Source organism: Otolemur garnettii, unplaced genomic scaffold (genome assembly GCF_000181295.1).
Source record: "Otolemur garnettii isolate 467f Iridium unplaced genomic scaffold, OtoGar3 scaffold00011, whole genome shotgun sequence".
Taxonomy (NCBI): Eukaryota; Metazoa; Chordata; class Mammalia; order Primates; family Galagidae; genus Otolemur; species Otolemur garnettii.
In genome coordinates, this window is record NW_003852406.1 from 12,843,820 (window position 1) to 12,861,871 (window position 18,052).

Here is an 18,052-nt window from a genome sequence, read left to right on the forward strand (position 1 = left end):
TTGAGCCACAGGCGCCATTTTTACTCATACTTAAAGCAAAGAAGGCACCCTCTCTTCCAAAGAGTAGACATTTAAATAGTACTACTTGTAGGAGTGCAAATAAAGCTGCCATGGCCCCTCAAGCCTTTTACTAAGTGAATTTCTGAGTAAAATATTCAGTATCAATGCTGCTAGCCTTCTTAGAAAATAGGAAGATTGCTTTATAATCCAAGGCAACTAAAACTGTCAATAAAATTCCAAATTACCTAAGTGTCGTTAATTTAAGATAAAGTCTTCATGCGTTAAGAATTCCAAATAGAAGATGGTAACTTTGCAAAAGTGATTATCCCCAAGAAGCAGTACTGGTTGAAAATACAGATTCCATTCAGATAAACAGGTAGATGACATCCAAACGGATTTTAAGAAAGAGTAATAGGTCTTAAAAACCACATTATCTTGGAGACTGGTATTAAGACGGGCGACCCTACTCCACTATAGCTTCTGTGGACTGGGTTTTAGTCAGTTCTCATTTCTTAATGTTATCTTAAAAGACATAAGGTGTTTTTTGAAAGAATATGTGTTGGGGGTAGTCAGACAGGGTGATATCTGAAAAACTGAAAATCAGATTTACTAAGGCAGCGACCTCTCTTGGTAGCTCTCACATACTTTCTAGCCATTAAAAGTTAGGAACTTTGTAAAAATTCTTGGACAATTTCGCCACTTACCTGCTGACATCAGTACAAACGCAGAGAATAATGCAATCTCATCTTCAGTCAGGTGCATAGAACATAAACTCTTTCCAAATTCAAAAACAAAGCTAATAAAGTCTTCACAGCCTGCCAAAATTAAAAGCAAGACAGTTGAGAATTTTGGTAATTATTATAGGAGAAAAATATGGGAGGAGGTGAAAAAAAAATCTGGTGGGGGCAGACCCAGAGGGGATAGGAGTAACATTTTTACAGTTTGATAGCTGAAAATTGTCAAAGAATAATCTGTTTAGTTACCACCATCACCATTTAGAAACCAGGAGCACGAACTTTTGCTGTGATTCCTATGTCAAGGGCGGCTCTGAGAGATTGCTAGAGTTTCCTCTTATTTTGCAATAGGCCTATGAAGGAGGAATCATCATCATCGACATCCCCATTTTAGAGGTGAGGAAAGAGAGACTTCATAGTCACAAAGGTAGGGGCTACACCATGAGATGCAAAGCCAGCTGTCCTATTATAGCCCACATCACAAGGTAAGAAGTACACTGAAATGCAAAGCCAGCTGTCCTACCTCACAGCCCACACTTCCAACCCACAGAGCCTAACAGCCACAATCTACCCAGCGTGTTCAATTCACTCCTTTGTGTTTTCATCTAAAACACCCTTTACAATATTAACAAATGACACATTCTGGTGATTCAAACTATTACGATTTACCAAACTGAAAACAGAGAGTGTGAAAGTCCCCTAAAATAATAACCCAATCCCTAAAAACTGATTAAGTTTGGTGTCTATTCTTTCAGATTTTCATACTATGTATACCTATTTAGAAGGCCATGGATTATGCTATACTTAATTATATATTCCTTTGGTCATTGGGACTTTTAAAAAAAATCACTTACACATCTTGGATAGCTTTCCATTCCCCTAGTACATTCCACTTTATTTAAATTACAGAAACCCAAATTTATTTATCAGTAACATATTTATCATTATATGTCACAGTTTCTCTTTATCTATACTTTTATTTCTTTGATATCTACATTGCGTTCTTATTAATGGTGGTTGTTGCAGGGTATAGGAAGACTTACTGCTCTTTGCTTGATTTTATCTATCAAATCACAAGCTCTAAGTCTGGGGTCTCCAGTCCCCCAGGCCACCAACTGCTACCAGTGCCTCGTCTGTCAGGAAATGGGCCACAGAGCTCCATCTGCCCTCTGTGCTACCCCACAAATTGTCTTCCTTAAAACTGATCACTGATGCCAAAAAGGTTGGGGACAGCTGCTCTTAAGTTATCTGAATAATACGTGTATGTCCCCCACAAATCTCACTTTTTAAAATCTTGCAGGAAACCAGAAGCATAGATAACATAAAACCCTTTGATTACCACCTAAACGAAATGAAACTCCAGATCTTTATGTGTGATATAGACAAAGAGCTTTGAGCTATGTGACTTGTTTAATAGTGACTAATTAGAAAGTAAAATAGGTAGGTATAAAATCCTTTAATTTCTGTTTGTGAATCATCCGTTTCCGATGAGAGCTTTCACCCAACCCACATCTTTTCCTGTGTCCCCGCCTTAAAGACAAAGCATCTTGCAATTTCCTTACCTAAGGATTTGAAGACGTCCGGGCTAGCATATTTCCCATCAAAGTACACGGTGTTGTTCTGAGAGTCAAAGGCACGGCACATTCTGATAAACACCACCTCTAGAGAACCTAAGCAGGGGCAGAAGTGGGTTGGGTCATTTGGTGTTGGTGAGTTCATTTCCAAGGTGCGAATGTAGAGACCCCTTCAGATACAGCACAGTGGCTGCTGTGTGCTGTCTGGCTGGTGGGTTCTCGGCCACATCTGCTATCTATCCAAACGCTAGAGTTTTCTCCCAGAATTAAAGACCATTCTATTGAAGCTAAAACCTCTTTAACTGAAGCAAGGACTGATTGACAAATTACTTCCTTGGCCTCTTCTGTCTTGCAACCCAGACTCTCCAAGTTGCTAGGCAAATATTAATTCGTATTTATTAAAACAATCACAACCAGGAATTCTTCCTAACAAATTATCATAAACTCCAGAGGACCTGGAAAGCAGAAACAGAACACAGGTGATGGTCAAGTTTGGGAATGCAGGTGTCCTTCAAATTAATCTTTTCACCCAGAAAAGGAGCAAAATGGGAGGGAACATTTTCTGAACATGGCTCAGAAACCTTTATAAAGAACCCAGCTTCTGCTAAGAAAAACCTGAGCTATTATCATTGGAGAAAAACCGTTCCCGACACCTTCCTTACCAAGCATTTCTTTAATAGGCAGGTGAGAGCAGGTTAGGGAGAGAGCTCAAAATTCACTTGCAAAGCACATACCTGCTTTTAGAAGCACAATTTGATCGTTTTGACACAGTTCCATAAATCCATCAATGCGTTTGGCAAACTCCACCACATACTGTATAGCTTCTGTAATTTTGATGGCACACAATTGCCACATCACCTCCCGCTGCTGTTAAAGAGGGAAACACATTAACATACTCCAGGAAGATGTGATGTTATGTAGCAGAAGCTTAAAAAGAAGAGTCTGGAAGGCAGAGCTTGTCAGTGTTTTAGCACTCAGCCACAGAGAATAGCAAAGTGGGCTGTTCCTTAATTATTTTCTCTTGGGATAAATAAACACCACTTTACTTGGGGAAGGGCAGGAAAGGGGAGTGGATTAATTGACTGTGTGCCTACTACGATCAAGGGGCTGTATGGTGTCCTTGTCTTGATTTATTTTCATAAGCACATTTTTCTATTTTTTAGAAATGGACACTAAAGCTCACAGAGGTTTCACAGCGAGTGGGTGTAGGAGCAAGGATTCCACCCAGTATCTCTGACATCCCCTTTCACGTGCCTTGCTGCTCTTACTGTTTTGTTGCTTTGCTTTTGTATCTCTGGCTGCTACGGTGTTGTCATTCCCCAATCTGTTGTGCTCAATTCCTTTTATACACTCGCCCTCCATTCAGTTACTGAGCGACCTGGAGCATTTGTTATTCTCCCATTTCCCCAATCTTAGTTTAAGACTGTTCCCACCAATATGATGGGGTGGAAGAAACACTGAATCAGAAACCAGGAGTCATGGTCTGGTCCTGCTGTTTCACACTCCAGCCAGATGCTAACGGACGCTAATTTTATCATTTGTAAAAGGAAGGGGAGGATTAACCTAGATCAGTGATTTTTCTTTTTTTGTTTGAGACAGAGTTCTACTTTGTCACCCTCGGTAGAGTGCTGTAGCATCACAGCTCACAGCAACCTCCAACTCCTGGGCTTAGGTGATTCTTTTGCCTCAGCCTCCTGAGTAGCTGGGACCCACCACAATGCCTGGCTATTTTTTGTTGCAATTTGGCTGGGGCCAGGTTTGAACCCACCACCCTCAGTATATAGGGCCAGTGCCCTACCCACTGAGCCACAGGCGTGGCCCTAGATCAGTGATTTTTCAACTTGTGTGCTATGAGAGGATCTTGGGTGTGCCATGAAAAATTTTAAAGATCATTAATCAAATTATTTTTGAAAGAACTTCAAAGCACATTAAGTATATTCTTTTTTTTAACTTTTTAAAAAATTGACATAATTTAAATGTGCTGTGTTACATTTAACTATAGATTCAAGAATGTGGTGAGATAAAAAAGTTGAAAAGCATTGGCCTAGATATTCTTGTTGATAAGAGTGTTTTATATTAAAAAAGGCAAGCAGCGGGTGGCACCTGTGGCTTAAGGAGTAGGCCGCTGGCCCCATATACTGGGAGTGGCAGGTTCAAGCCTGGCCCTGGCCAAAACTGCAAAAAAAAAAAAAAAAAAAAAAAAAGGCAAGCAGCAGTACTAATTGTTAGCCTCATATTGCTAAGTTCAGACTGGAGTTATGACCATAGCTTACAAATTTTTTGGTACACACTCTCTGAACACCTTCTTGTTAATCTCCAGGGAACATGAGGCTCAGGTTCTTTTACATCAACTTCCAGACCTTAAAACCTTCCCCTGTGACATCAGGACACATCTCAATTCATTTAGGGTTTTAGAACCTGCTTAATCTAGTCCCCTGTTGACAAGCAAAAGGAGATACATTTATCCTAATAAAGCACAATAAAAATTATTTGCTGTTGCTGAAATTTTGCATGCTGGCATCTCTGTGGAATGGCAAAAGTTCAAGTCCAAGAGCCACTCTGAGAGAAAGATTTTTCACTTGGGAAGAAATCTGATACCTGATGAAAGACACTCACGGTTTGGTCTGTTTGGACTCTTAGCTGCATCTCCTGTCCCCACCCCAGCCCCAGTGCTGCTGCAGTCCTGGGAAATTCCTCAGCCCTACCTTGTTTTGGTAGTTCTCAATCTCTTCCTGCAGAAACGTCTGCCACGTTATCTGCTGGAGCTCTTCTCTCAAGTACTGGCAGGTTTCCAGATGTGACTTAGATATATTCTGTGCAAGGTGTTCTAAGGAGAAAACAGGAGACCACAAACATGAAAAGCCAAGTTCGTTTTGGGATCATCAGCCGTTTAATATTTGCTTTAAAAATGAACAAGTATAAAGCAATGTCCCAAACCAGTTTTGATTATCTTTACACCTTTAAACGAGCAATTTGGAACTCTTCCGTGTTTGAGAACATGAGGCTGGAGGACAGGGACTTTGCAGAACCAACATTTGAAAATAAGGTGTGGTGACTTCAAAGACCCCTCCTGACCTTGACCTTGTTCTGTGTCTTTATACCAACATCTAGGAGTAAATGACCCAGATAGGTATGGAAAATGATTGACATGGCTTCTCCTTGGAATTCTTATGAAGAAACATCGGCCACATACATTGGCCTGGGAAATACTATTCCTATTCTTGAAAAACTAGAAAATGATATTCTTTTAGGATGACAGCTATGCATTTCTTCTGTTTTCCTGCAAATTGCAGAACAAGCATTACCAAGGGTCGGCCACGTGATTTCACGTAGGCTAGCTGTTGATAAACAGACCAGCTAGATGGGGTCTGTATCTCAGCTGTGCAACTTACTAGCTATACGATCTGGGGGATGTCACTTAACTTCTCTGTGCTTTGGTTTCCTCATTTCTAATATAAGGAGGAAAATAGTACCTATTTCATAGAGCTTCTGTAAGAATTAAATGGGTTAAGCACTTGGAGCAGGGAGGCTTACATAGCATCTACCACAAAACATTAACCATTATTATACTTGAGTGCAGGCTGTTTGAAGATACTAAAGAAATAGATGCCTAGGAGTTTTCTCTAGGAGTTTATAATCTGGTGAACAAGTATGGACCTACTGAAAGGATAATTCAGGACATTAGATAAAAAGCATGAAGTTGAATTCTATCAGAAGAGAACGTAATAGCTGCCGTCATAAAAGGGAGAGACTCGTGTTGACCAAGTGGAAGCAGGAAATGCTTCTTGGCAGAGGAAGACTCTGCACTGGCCCCTGGAGGAAGGGAAGGATTGGTAGGCAGGTCAGCAGTGTCAGGAGGTGGACCAGCTCCACAGAGGAGGGATGGTGTCTGAAGGAACAAATACGGCATTTATAGCAGATACACCTTCGTCAGAAAGTGACATTGTCGAAACAGAAATATAGGTAGGTTAAGATCCTGAGCTTGAACGTTAGGACTGAGTTCAGACTTGATGGAACAGAAAGAATCAACAGGATCCTTAAGGGAAAGCTGATGTGTTGAAAATTCTATCTGGGGAAATAGGGCGAGCAGTTTTGTGCTTGGTGGCTTGGGGCACAGCGCGGCTCAGGCAGGAGGACGGAGGAGAAAGCTGCAGGAATCTAGATGGGAGGGACTGAGAGCCTGAAGCAGGTTGGTGGCAATAGTGATGGAAGGGAAGGATGCCTGAATTAGCTTTTAAAAAAGAATCCACAAGATTCTGTGAATGTAAAACCATAGCAAAGAAAAAAAAAAAAATCCCCCTTTCAGAGTCTTCAATACATTCAGAGTCCAGCCATTTAAAAGAAGGGTGCTGCATGCATTGGTAATGCCATGAGAGCGTCTATTTGTATGAAATATGTTCCTGCTTTTGTCAAACAAAAGCAGACTTTGTTTGTGAGAAGAAAGTTCAGGTTTGCTTAAATGGAGCCTGAAACCAGAATCTCCTTGGAGACACTGAAAAGTAATAAACCTTAATGGCCCTACTTGGCAAATCACAGACACTCAAACAGCAAACACAAATAACACGAAAAATAAAACATGAACCAAAGAAAAAAATTAAAGGAAAGAGACCGGGAGAAACAGAGAGCAAAGAGGGAGAAGCCAGCCAGCAAATTATGTCTTAGAGTCACCGATACTCGTGAAAAGGAAAGACAAAAATAATGGAGAGTCAGAAACCAGAAAATAAATTCACAAATAACATAGTGCAAGATCTTCTATAGAAAGGGCATTCACGGTGTGAGAGCATCACTAGAATGAAAACCCGTTTTTGCAGATATGAAAAATAATGATGAAGATCAAGTGTGTTCCCAGCAAGCAGAGGAAGCCTTGTGGGGTGAACGATAGGAAGAGGCTCGCATCATTTTCTTCCAGGTTATGCTTCTTTTACAGTTAATAAGATGGTGAGCACCTTGTTTCACTTTATCCTAAAAAAACGTTGCCACGGATCCCCCTGTTTAGAAGAACCCATAAGAAATGAGCCGACCACGTCTGCAGTGTACCTGACAGGTCAGTAGAGGGCAGTGGCTGCATTCACACCGGCTGCTCACCTTTGATTCTAGCTCACAGCGGATTTGGCAAGTGTAAGATGTTAGACACTTTGCTATTTTTAAATCTCCATTTCAGCAAAGAAGAATATGGTCAGACTGAATAAGAGTTGGAAATGTAGTGTGGTCTTTCAGAGAAACAGTCTGGAATAGTGAAATACCTTGGAATGAGGTGTTTAGGAGACTTGGTTTCTGTTCTGAGACTCAGCAGATCCCTATCTCGGTGTGTGACCGGGGCAAGTCAGCTCACCTCCTCTAGTCTGAGTGCCTCGCCAGTGAGCCAAAGTCTAGATACTTTAGGTGGAAAATCCTGGTTTCTGAGTTCGTCACGAATTTTTATAGTAGGAAGGAACACTTAGACATCAGCTGTTCCAAACTACCCATTTTACAAAAAATAACAATAATGATAATAACATTAACATTTTTTTTTTGAGACAGAGTCTCAAGCTGTCCCCCTGGGTTGAGTGCCATGACATCACAACTCACAGCAACCTCCAACTCCTGGGCTCAAGCGAGTCTCCTGCCTCAGCCTCACAAGTAGTTGGGACCACAGGGACCTGCCACAATGCCTAGCTATTTTTTGGTTGCAGCCATCATTGTTTGGCGGGCCTGGGCTGGATTTGAACCTGCCACCTTAGTTGTATGTGGCTGGTGCCTTAGCCACTTGAACCACAGGCGCCAAGGCATAACATTAACAGTTATATAACATTTAATATGTGCCAGACCCATATGATTTATATCTATTCTGAATACATACATATTTTTTCTTGCTTAATTCATACAACAACCCCAGGAGGAAGGTACTAGCGTTATCCCCATTTTACAGATGACGAAACTGAGCCACTGTGAGGTTAAGTGACTTCTTCAAGATGTCACAGCTGACAAGTGGCAGAGGTGTGATTCAAACACAGACAATTTGGCTCTGGGGTCTATGCTCTTAAACTTTATATAGAAGGTGCCCCCCAAATGGATACTCATTATATAGTGATAACGTTTGTTATCTTGTATCTGTTGTAACTGCAGAACTCACACGTCAAGCATTACAATTTTAATACCATTTTTTCCTTTCTTAAAGTGTATGTACATTTTTCAGGCACCCTCCATATTCTGTGGGTTAGGAAACTGCAGCTTGCAGAGGTTATGTGATGAATCCTGGGTTGTGCAACTTACATCAAGGCTAGGACCACAATCCATGTAAGTTGACTTCTGGTCTTATGCTTTGCCCAATGTATCAGTCATCTCTACTGCATGAAGCTTTAGTTATCAATTATAGTAAAGAAATACAATTAGCCCTTTTAAAAAACAAAATGAACCTAGGTCGTTTATCTGGAATAGATAATTCAGGTGCTAATTGCACACCAAGGGCAAAAATTTCCTAGCTAAGGATGAAGATGTATTTTCCACTAAAAGTAATAGATACTATTATTGAAAGACAGACTTAGGACTTAGGAGATGTTAATCTATAATTTTATTTCCCTACGGTACAGTAGATTTCATTTGTTTAAAATCTGATGACAAAATTTAGCCCCCAATGAAGTCATGAGTCTGAGTTAATCGATAGCAGAGAAGATAGCAGGAACTTTAGTAGCTTTGAAGAAGGAGCAGAAAGAGTTGGGCCACTTTGGTGGTATTCTTAGCTCCCTGAACTACACTGCATGTGTAAGTAGAAAATTAGAGCCCAATTATATCCCTTCCAGACAAATTCTAATTTGGTTTTGGGTTTGAGACTACCACTTATAATGAATTGATTTAATTCATCCTAGAAAATGGGACGCTTGTGAAGAATCCGTAATTTAAAAGGACATATAAGGCCCAGGGCTCCCAGTCTGTACTGGGCAGTGACCACCAAGGACGGGAAGCTGCCTTGTCTGGGAACCTTGAGGAATCGGCTCAGCCATTTCTGGCCCCGCTTAGGGTATCAGCGCGCTTTTAGCCACAGTGTCACGTTCAAGGGCAACACTTTGCCTAAGGCTGATGGATTTATTTGAGGATTGAACGTTTGACAAGCAAACAGCACAGAGTCACTGGTATTTGAGGTAAGGGGGGAGCAAACCTAAAGTGAGTCAGGTCATTTTTCATGGTATCATGTCAGCTTTCAATCAAATCCTTATTCATACCTGAAAATTTTACTTTCATTACTGTTCTGCTTAAGGCTCAGCCAACCAAGATTTCACGACAAAAATGGAAGGTTTTTGTTCTAGTTCAAGAAAAAAAAAAAAAATCAAACCTACCACTGCTCAGCTTGGCTTCTAGTTCAGAGGTTTCTCTGTTAATCAAAAGAGCTGTGATACACCTTTAATGCTGTTCAGTGGTTAAAGACCAGGCTTAAAATGTCTCTGCTCTTGAGGATTTAAATTTAGACCCATAAAGAGATGCTTGTGTAAAAACCGTAAAGAACATTCAATTTGTTCTATTTGGAGAAAGATTTTACTGGAAATATAAATTTTCACTTAAAAGATGTTTTATGGGGTACAGAGGTGGAGAAACCATCTAAAGAGCACAGCCATTATGTCTGTGAACTGAGGATTTCTGTGCTGAAGTCAGAACCTGCTGGTTCTTTTCCATCTGAAGTCTTCATTCTCTCCTCGTATTAACTTAGTCATCTCCACAGCAACTAATTGAAATATCCCAAAGGATTATAACCTTGTGTGAGGAATCACCAGGAGGAACAGATCAAATTCTAAAACTACAAAGGTTCTTATCAAAGTTTCTCTAATAATAGTGCCGTACTTAAAAATCGATTAAAAATAGCAGAGGATGTTAACACAACTTCCTTGAAATGGAAAGTTTTCCATCGTCTGTGTTATCAACCTTTCTAGGTCACATCTCCCAAGAAGCAGCAATGTCCCAGCAATAAGAAAATGACATTTTTCTTTTTTTCTGGCGCGGTGAGCCTTATGTGAAGTATATCATATGGTCACCAATGTCTATCATCAAAGCATTTTGGCTAGTAAAGAAGCTAATTTACATTGAACGTTTATAATATACATCAGGATTGAAAAACTAGGATACCAATGGGGGATGTACAGATGATATAAATGAGAGAAGGGGGCGGTGCCTGTGGCTCAAAGAGTAGGGCGCCTGCCCCATATGCCGGAGGTGGCAGGTTCAAACCCAGCCCCCGCCAAAAACTGCAAAAAAAGAGAAAAGAAAAAAAAATAGCCAGACGTTGTGGCGGGCACCTATAATCCCAGGTACTCAAGAGGCTGAGGCAAGAGAATCACTTGAGCCCAAGAGTTTGAGGTTGCTGTGAGCTGTGATGCCACAGAACTCAACCCCAGGATGACAAAGTGAGACTGTCTCAAAAAAAAAAAAAAAAAAAAGTGAAATAAAATAAATGAGAGAAGGGGTGTGGGCCCAATAAAAAGTATTTAGCTAGCGCCTGGCTGATCTTAGCTAGCTGCTGACTTTCACAAATGCTGGCCCAGTACACACACTTCATTCTCCCCCATCCCACAAGAAGCTGATAGAACTGTCTAAATGTTAGCAATAGATTAAAAATTTTAAAACTCTTCCCTGGTCAAAAAAATAAGATACACCTTTAATGCTGTTCAATGGTTAAAGACCAGGCTTCAAATGTCCTTGCTCTTGAGGATTTGAATTTAGACCCATAAAGAGATGCCTGTGTTGGCTCGGCGCCTGTGGCTCAAGTGGCTAAGGCACCAGCCACATACACCTAAGGTGGCGGGTTCGAATCCAGTCTGGGCCCACCAAATAACAATGATGGCTGCAACCAAAATCAAAAATAGCCGGGCGTTGTGGCGGGCGCCTGTGGTCCCAGCTACTTGGGAGGCGGAGGCAAGAGAATTGCTTCAGCCCAGCAGTTGGAGGTTGCTGTGAGCTGTGATGCCACAGCACCCTGCCCAGGGTGACAGCATGAGGCTCTGTCCCAAAAAAAAAAAGAGATGCCTGTGTTAAAAGAGGTTCTGTTTGTGGGCTGCCGGTTTTTGTCACCTAAGGTACAAAGCAGTACCTGGAATATAAATGAGGTCATATAGTTATTTACAAGGTAGATAACATGGGTCATTCCCTGAGCAGCAGAATTTAAAGACTGTGTATGATTATTTGTCCCAGCCCGATGCTGAGAGGTCAATATAGTTATTGGAGATGCCTTGGGGAACAGCAGGGGAACAAGTTGGAGCACGAAGTAGCCCAAATGCCTGGGACAGGGGTGAAAGGTGAATTTCACCATTTTAATAACATAACTCAAAAGAGAGAAGTCAAATGCACCCCTTTTATTTCAAAGGGCACGAGTAGAGCCCCCCAGGAGAAACATGTGTGCCCTTACCTAACTCTGCCATGGACACAGTGGGGGAAGTCTCCCCATTGGTGAAGGAACAGTAGGGAAAGAAGCCCGATGCTGGTGTGTAGTCACATATCGGTTCTGGTTTGATTCCGTTGATGTCGAGACCTGACTGGTCTGGGGAAGGTTGTATGTCCAGGTAGAAGCTGCTGACAGCAGAGTCGGCCTTGCTGCCCTCCGGGGTGTGCCCGTCGATGTAGTTGCTGAGGTCGTCGTGAAGTTCCGTCAGCCCGTTGGCCGAGATGTTGTAGGTGGGCGTCAGCGGCTCGGCCTCCCCGGGCTGCTGCTGGTGGTCGCGCTGCTGCTGCTGCAGCCGGTGCTTCTGCACTTCCGCGTACAAGCTGTCTCTCTGCTTCTTTGACATTCGGCCAAATTTTACAGCTGGAAGAGAAGAAGCCAAACCACACCATATACCATGTGCTTTCTTCCTCACTATCCTCTCCTGCGTGCCTGAGGGTTTCCTCTGAAGTCTCAGTATCAATCCAGAACCACAGGACCACAGAATAAGGGCGTCATCCGGGCGGAGGGCAGCCCACCACACAGAGGCTCACTCCACACCCCCATCAGCAAAACATACATCCCAGAGAAACTAAGGTCCCGGGATGGGTAAGAGAGACCTGGACGGATACCACCTTTTCTCCCCACTCTCACTCCCCCGGGCTCCCTGGGCACCACCGATAGGTAACTTCACGCACTCAGCTCACTCTCCACTCACACTGCTGGCCCAGACCGCCTCCTTCTCCCCAGTGTTCAGCCCCTGCGTAGGGTGCAAAGCCTCACAGGGTCATGGAGGCATAAGCACCTCCTCTCACTGCCTTTCAGTTCACGCTTCCATACACCTGAATGAGGTTCTCCCCCACAGACGGCCAAATCTGGGTCTTCAAGGCCTTAACAGACTGGTTGTAATGCTCTGAATTCTGTCTGAGTCTACAGACAGAAGAAACAGCCCCTTCCTCCACTCATAGGTCAAGGCAGCCCCAGGAAACCCTGGGGCCATATCTAAATGTCAGTTTCTGCTATTCTCATTGGGCTTCAAGTGAGGACAGCGTCAGGGATCGGAAAGAGCCAAGGTAGCAGCAGATCCCTGTTGGGTGGAGGTGTGGTCGCGACACTGCGACACTTCTCCTTGGAAGGTGTCCCCATATTTAAAATGGAACAATGACCACAGTGACTTTCCAGTTCACTTAGAATCCCAAATGATTTCTCCTGAAACACCCAGATAATTAAAAAAAAAAAACCAAACCTATGATTTCCTTGTCTGAATTCTCCCACTAACTCATTAACTTCTCAGTGACACTGTGTACAGAGGTAAAGTCTCTCCTGAAGGAACTTAGTTCTCCTGATTGATTGTGGATAAATTTATCCCTGTCAGGGTGGATGAATTCATCCATTTGACTGTCCCCCTACTTATAAAAGTCTGGGATGGGAGGCAGGATAAATGGGCATGGAGGTGGGAAGCAAGGCCACCATACCAGCCAGCTGGTGGACTCTTTCCCTGCCAAGGACGATGTGCTGTCCTCTTGCACAGAGGACACAAGGGAGCTGGAATACTGGTCAGTGATCATGACTCAGATAACAAAGCTGGGTGGGGCTGGTTAGACAGCCAGCAGGCTGATGTGAGCTTTGAATTGCAGGCCCCGTAATTTTTATAAGCCTCAAACTTTACTCCTAGCCTACTACAACTTGTGCTGTTTCTTTCTTCCTTTTTCTTTTCTTTCTTTTTTTCCCTTTTTTGAGACATTGTCTCAAGCTGACGCCCTGGATAGAGTGCTGTAGGATCATAGCTCACAACAACCTCCAACTCTTGGGCTCAAGTGATCCTCTTGCCTCAGTTTTTTCTATTTTTAGTAGAGACAAGCTCATGCTTTTGCACAGGCTGTTCTTGAACTTGTGAGCTCAAGCTATCCACCTGCCTGGGCCTCCCAGAGTGCTAGGATTACAGGCATGAGCCACCACGCCAGTCCTGTGCTATGTCTTATATGCAAACTTGCCAGGAAGTACACTGAAAGGACTCAATTTTTTTGAAAAAAAAAAAAGTACTCTAGGACACCCAAAGGATTAATACCAATGGATGAAACTTGTTCTACTGTGATTCTATGATGGTGTTTTAACTTTTGCCTTAATATTACCAACAATAATCATATCACCCTGTGAGTGAAATAAAAGTACCAGCTTTCGAGAAAAGGCACATACAACTTCTGATTTTTACTTAGAAGTTCACAAGAGATATACCCAACTTCATCAGTTGTCATTTCATTGGAAGAGGAAATCCACAGAGTTGCATGTCTCGGGAATTTCTCAGAACATGATATAAGTTCTGTGATTTCTATCTTCCAATGGAAAAAAACTTCACGTTTGTAGTGACGCTCAGAGTGGATGTCCTAGAATCTGAAGGAACATATCCACAGGCCCTGAGAACATCTGATTATGGGGAAGGCAGGCTCTTGGAAGGCCCGCCCTGTATTCTGAAGTATTTTTCCACAGGCTGAAATTCCATTGAAGGAGACATTTTCCTTCAAAGGGATCTCTTAAGAGAGCCAGCTGGTGTATTAGGAAAAATCCTCAAAATGGACCCGCTGGACTTTCTGCCCAGTTTCCACATGTAAGCATAACTGTCCTGAAATCTGGTGCTGATTATTCAGTACCCTTAAGATCATTTTCCAGGAAGATCGTGAAATGTTTTGTTACTGAATGGTAGACAGTCTCTATTCCTTAAAATAACGTCTTTTAGTGAAAAGAACATTTGTCACTGAGCCATACTTTGCACTATTTCCATACATTCTGTACGTACAAATAGTTGACTTTGGTGTGTGATTCAAGATATCCAGTTGGCATAAAAGCCACTGCATCCCAACCTCCAAAGAGCTTAATAGCATGAAGTCAAGTTCACAATCAGTTCTAGCTTGTGTTTGCTAGGGGGGTGGGAGGATGGCTGTAGGAAGTATATTTATTAAGGCCCTCAAATGATACTTACCTTCCATCAATCCACCCTCCCAGGAACGTCTGAAACATCAAGAATCTGAAGGGGCTCAGACCACCAGACACTTCTCCTCCCCACCACTCCCACCCTTCCATCAGCAGTCAGCTGACCCCGGCATATTTTGGCAGATCTGGGTCCAAGCTTCAGAAGGCACTTTTCACAACCCCATGCTACCGTACCACTCAAGCTGGGAGAGCTCACCATCTCGAGACATCCCTACGGCAAGGCATTTCTGTAATCGGCAGTGCTGGCAGCGGTTCCTACTGGTTCGATCAATCAAACAGTTCTTTTGACGGGGACAGGAGTAGGTGGCATTGCTTTGCTGACTTCTCCTGAAAAAGCCCTGCGATTCAGTTATAAAATGTAAAACAGGTTAGTGTCGGTTCGAGTGGCACGATACCGAAGGCAGTTCACTAAAGCACCGAGCGGCATTAATATTTGATGGAGAATTAAACTTGGAGCAGAATTGTCCAGGAGACCATAAATGAAATTAAAGTCACTTCTTTTTCCTTGAGTAAAATTGATCCCCAGAGCCTAATCCTCTGTCCCTTACACATGCAAAACTTTCTTAACTTCAGTAGACAACCGTCTATATGAAAAAGACACGACATCAGTCCGTGCCTTGTTCCTGGGCTCTGAGGGCTCTGGTGCTCAAAACCAAAGTGCTCGATGGGGTGACACAGAGGAACTCACCGTAAACCTTTATCTCCAAATGTATTTAGTAAAATAAACACAAAACACTTCTCTGGAATGTCCAGAGTTAAGGAACGGGCAGCCACATGTACGACCCAGGGCGCTGCAATCCTGGTTTACGGTGGCAATGTCCACCAGCCCAGGGAAATCTGCGGCCCTTTATTTAGGCTTTTCTCATTCCTCAAGTCTGAACTTACTGTCCCCAGCATTTAAATGACACTGGGATGGATTATTCTGGCAGATCGATCACAGTGGGAATACTACTTCAACCCTGACAGTTTAGAAAAACCATGTATTAAGAATCGTGGCCTTTCAGATGTGACAAGGCCAATCTGATACTCAAGTTCCTTTCACGTATCAAGCACTGTTTTGGAAATAAGACGGTGGACGGGGATGTTTAAGGGGCCATTGACCTCAAGAATTTTCTTTCTGGTTGTATTTTTGCTAACTTCCTGAGCTGGCTTCTGAGCTCATTAATTTTCAGTACTTATTCTTTTCTTAAAGCTTCAAATTTTCCTTTTAGCTACGTTTAGAGCAACCCACTAGCTTTATACTATGTAGCTTTTTCATTATCATTCAGTTGAAAACATCTTCTAATTTTCAAGGAATTTATTCTTTAACCCTTCTGGGATTTAGAAGTATGTTTCTTCCTTCCTTCTTCTATTAGACAGGGTCTCACCCTACAACCTCAAACTCCTGCCTCAGCCTTTGGAATAGGTAGGACTCTAGGTACAGACATGTGCCACCACACTTGGCTCATGTTTACATTTTTTGTAGCATCAAAGGTCTCACTATGTTGCTCAGGCTGGTTTTAAACTCCTGGCCTTAAGCGATCCTCCCAGCGTGGTCTCCCAAAGTGATGGGATTACAGGCATGAGCCACTGCACTCACCTGCATATTTCTTAACTTCTAAACGCATAGGGGGTTTGGGTTATGTTTTTAACCCAAAAACACATCTTTCAGTGATTTCTGCAACGTAGGGATGTATGCAGAAGAAAATTAAAGTAACTAGAGTCATTTCTATGAAGCAGAGCCATGAAGGATACAAAAGAGAATTACTGTCTTCAAAGCTTTACTAGCGAAGATTTGTGACTCCAACAAAGGGCACTAGTGCGTATGGGAGAATTAAGATCCTGAAGATCAACAGTGTGGTAGGCACTCAGATCAGGGTACTCTGTTATTGAAAGATTTTTCTAGAGGCCAATTTGGAAGCAGTATCAAAATCATTAAAAATAAGCCTATTCATTGAAGCAGTAATAACCTTTTAAGAAATACACCTTGAAGGAATATTAAGAACAGTACAAAATTTTACTACAAGGGTGCTCTTTGCATCACTATCTGTAATACAAACATATTTAGAAAGATCCTAATTGTCCAACACCAGTGAATTGAGCCCTATGGCATATTCATACAATGGAATTTAGCAACCACTAAAAATGGTATTTTAGAAATATAGTTATTAAAATAAAAAGCTGGTTGTGGTTCAGTGGGTAGGGCGCAGGCCCCATATACCGAGGGTGGTGGGTTCGAACCGGGCCACGGCCGGCTAAAATGGCAGTGGCAACTGCAACAAAAAATAGCTGGGTGTTGTGACGGGTGCCTGTAGTCCCATCTACTCAGGAGGCTGAGGCAAGAGAATTGCTTAAGCCCAAGAGTTAGGGTTGCTGTGAGCTGTGATGCCACGGCATTCTACTGAGGGTGACAGAGTAAGACTTTGTCTCAAATAAATAAATAAATAAATAAAAAAGATTAAGATATACTGCTTAATTTTTAAAAGCAGCTAAAGAGCCAGGTATGGTGGTTCAAACCTTTAATTCCAGCACTCTGGGAGGCTGGGGACACAGAATTGCTTGAGGTCGGGAGTTTGAGACCTGCCTGAGCAAGAGTGAGAGCTCATTTCTACAAAAAACAGAAAAATTAGCCAGGAACGATGGTGCATGCCTATAGTCCCAGCTCCTTGGGAGGCTGAGGGAGGAAGATTACTTGAGCCCAAGACTTTGAGGCTGCAGTGAGCTATGGTGATGACACAGCACTCTAGCCTGAGTGACAGAGAGAGACCATGTCTCAGAAAAAAAAAAAGTAACTAAAGAACTAATAATTCAATTGTTTTTATGTGTGGGGGAAAAGAACCTATATATTTAATATAGACGAAACTTTGGAAAACTATGGTCCAAGTTGTTGGCTCTGGTTGATAGGGCCAATCAGATTTTAATTTTCTTTCTGTTTACCTGTGTTTTCTGATTTATTTTTTTCACATAACAAGAAGATGCATGAGCTACTCTGGAAGATCAAGCCAGTGCATCTGCTTTCTTTTGTGGACCTGCGGCCCTTCATGGACCAAGTCGATATATGTGATGTGCGTGACCTCAAGGCCCAGTTCTTTGCTTTGAAAAACTAACCTGGGATGGGACAACGCAGGACCCCTGATCCCATCTCTTTCGGCCAAGCTGTTTGCTAACCTCAACAAAGGCAAGGCTGGGGGCCTAGCTTTGCAGACTGCCTTTCTGTTTATAGTTTATTTAAGTCTATCCTCTAGCACAGTGATTCTCAACCTTCCTAATGCCCCGATGTATTTTCACTGTTACAAAGGGGTCGTGACCCACAGGTTGAGACCCTCTGCGAGTCTAGCATGTCTGCCCTCTTTGTGAAGCGATCTCTCTAGTCTCAAGCTATGCAAAGCTGCGGT

General features: G+C 42.5%; 1 protein-coding gene across 1 annotated transcript in view; it reads right to left on the reverse strand.

Moving 5' to 3' along the window:
- RORA (RAR related orphan receptor A) overlaps positions 1–18,052 on the reverse strand; it is an 84,688-nt gene that overhangs the window by 3,427 nt on the left and 63,209 nt on the right. Inside the window, exons 3-8 of the mRNA XM_012801964.2 lie at positions 14,875–15,016; positions 11,679–12,074; positions 5,014–5,135; positions 3,043–3,175; positions 2,297–2,404; positions 705–815 (exon numbers count right to left, since the gene is read on the reverse strand). Of these exons, the coding sequence (XP_012657418.2) occupies positions 705–815; positions 2,297–2,404; positions 3,043–3,175; positions 5,014–5,135; positions 11,679–12,074; positions 14,875–15,016 (1,012 nt within the window). The remainder of the gene's footprint in view (positions 1–704; positions 816–2,296; positions 2,405–3,042; positions 3,176–5,013; positions 5,136–11,678; positions 12,075–14,874; positions 15,017–18,052) is intronic.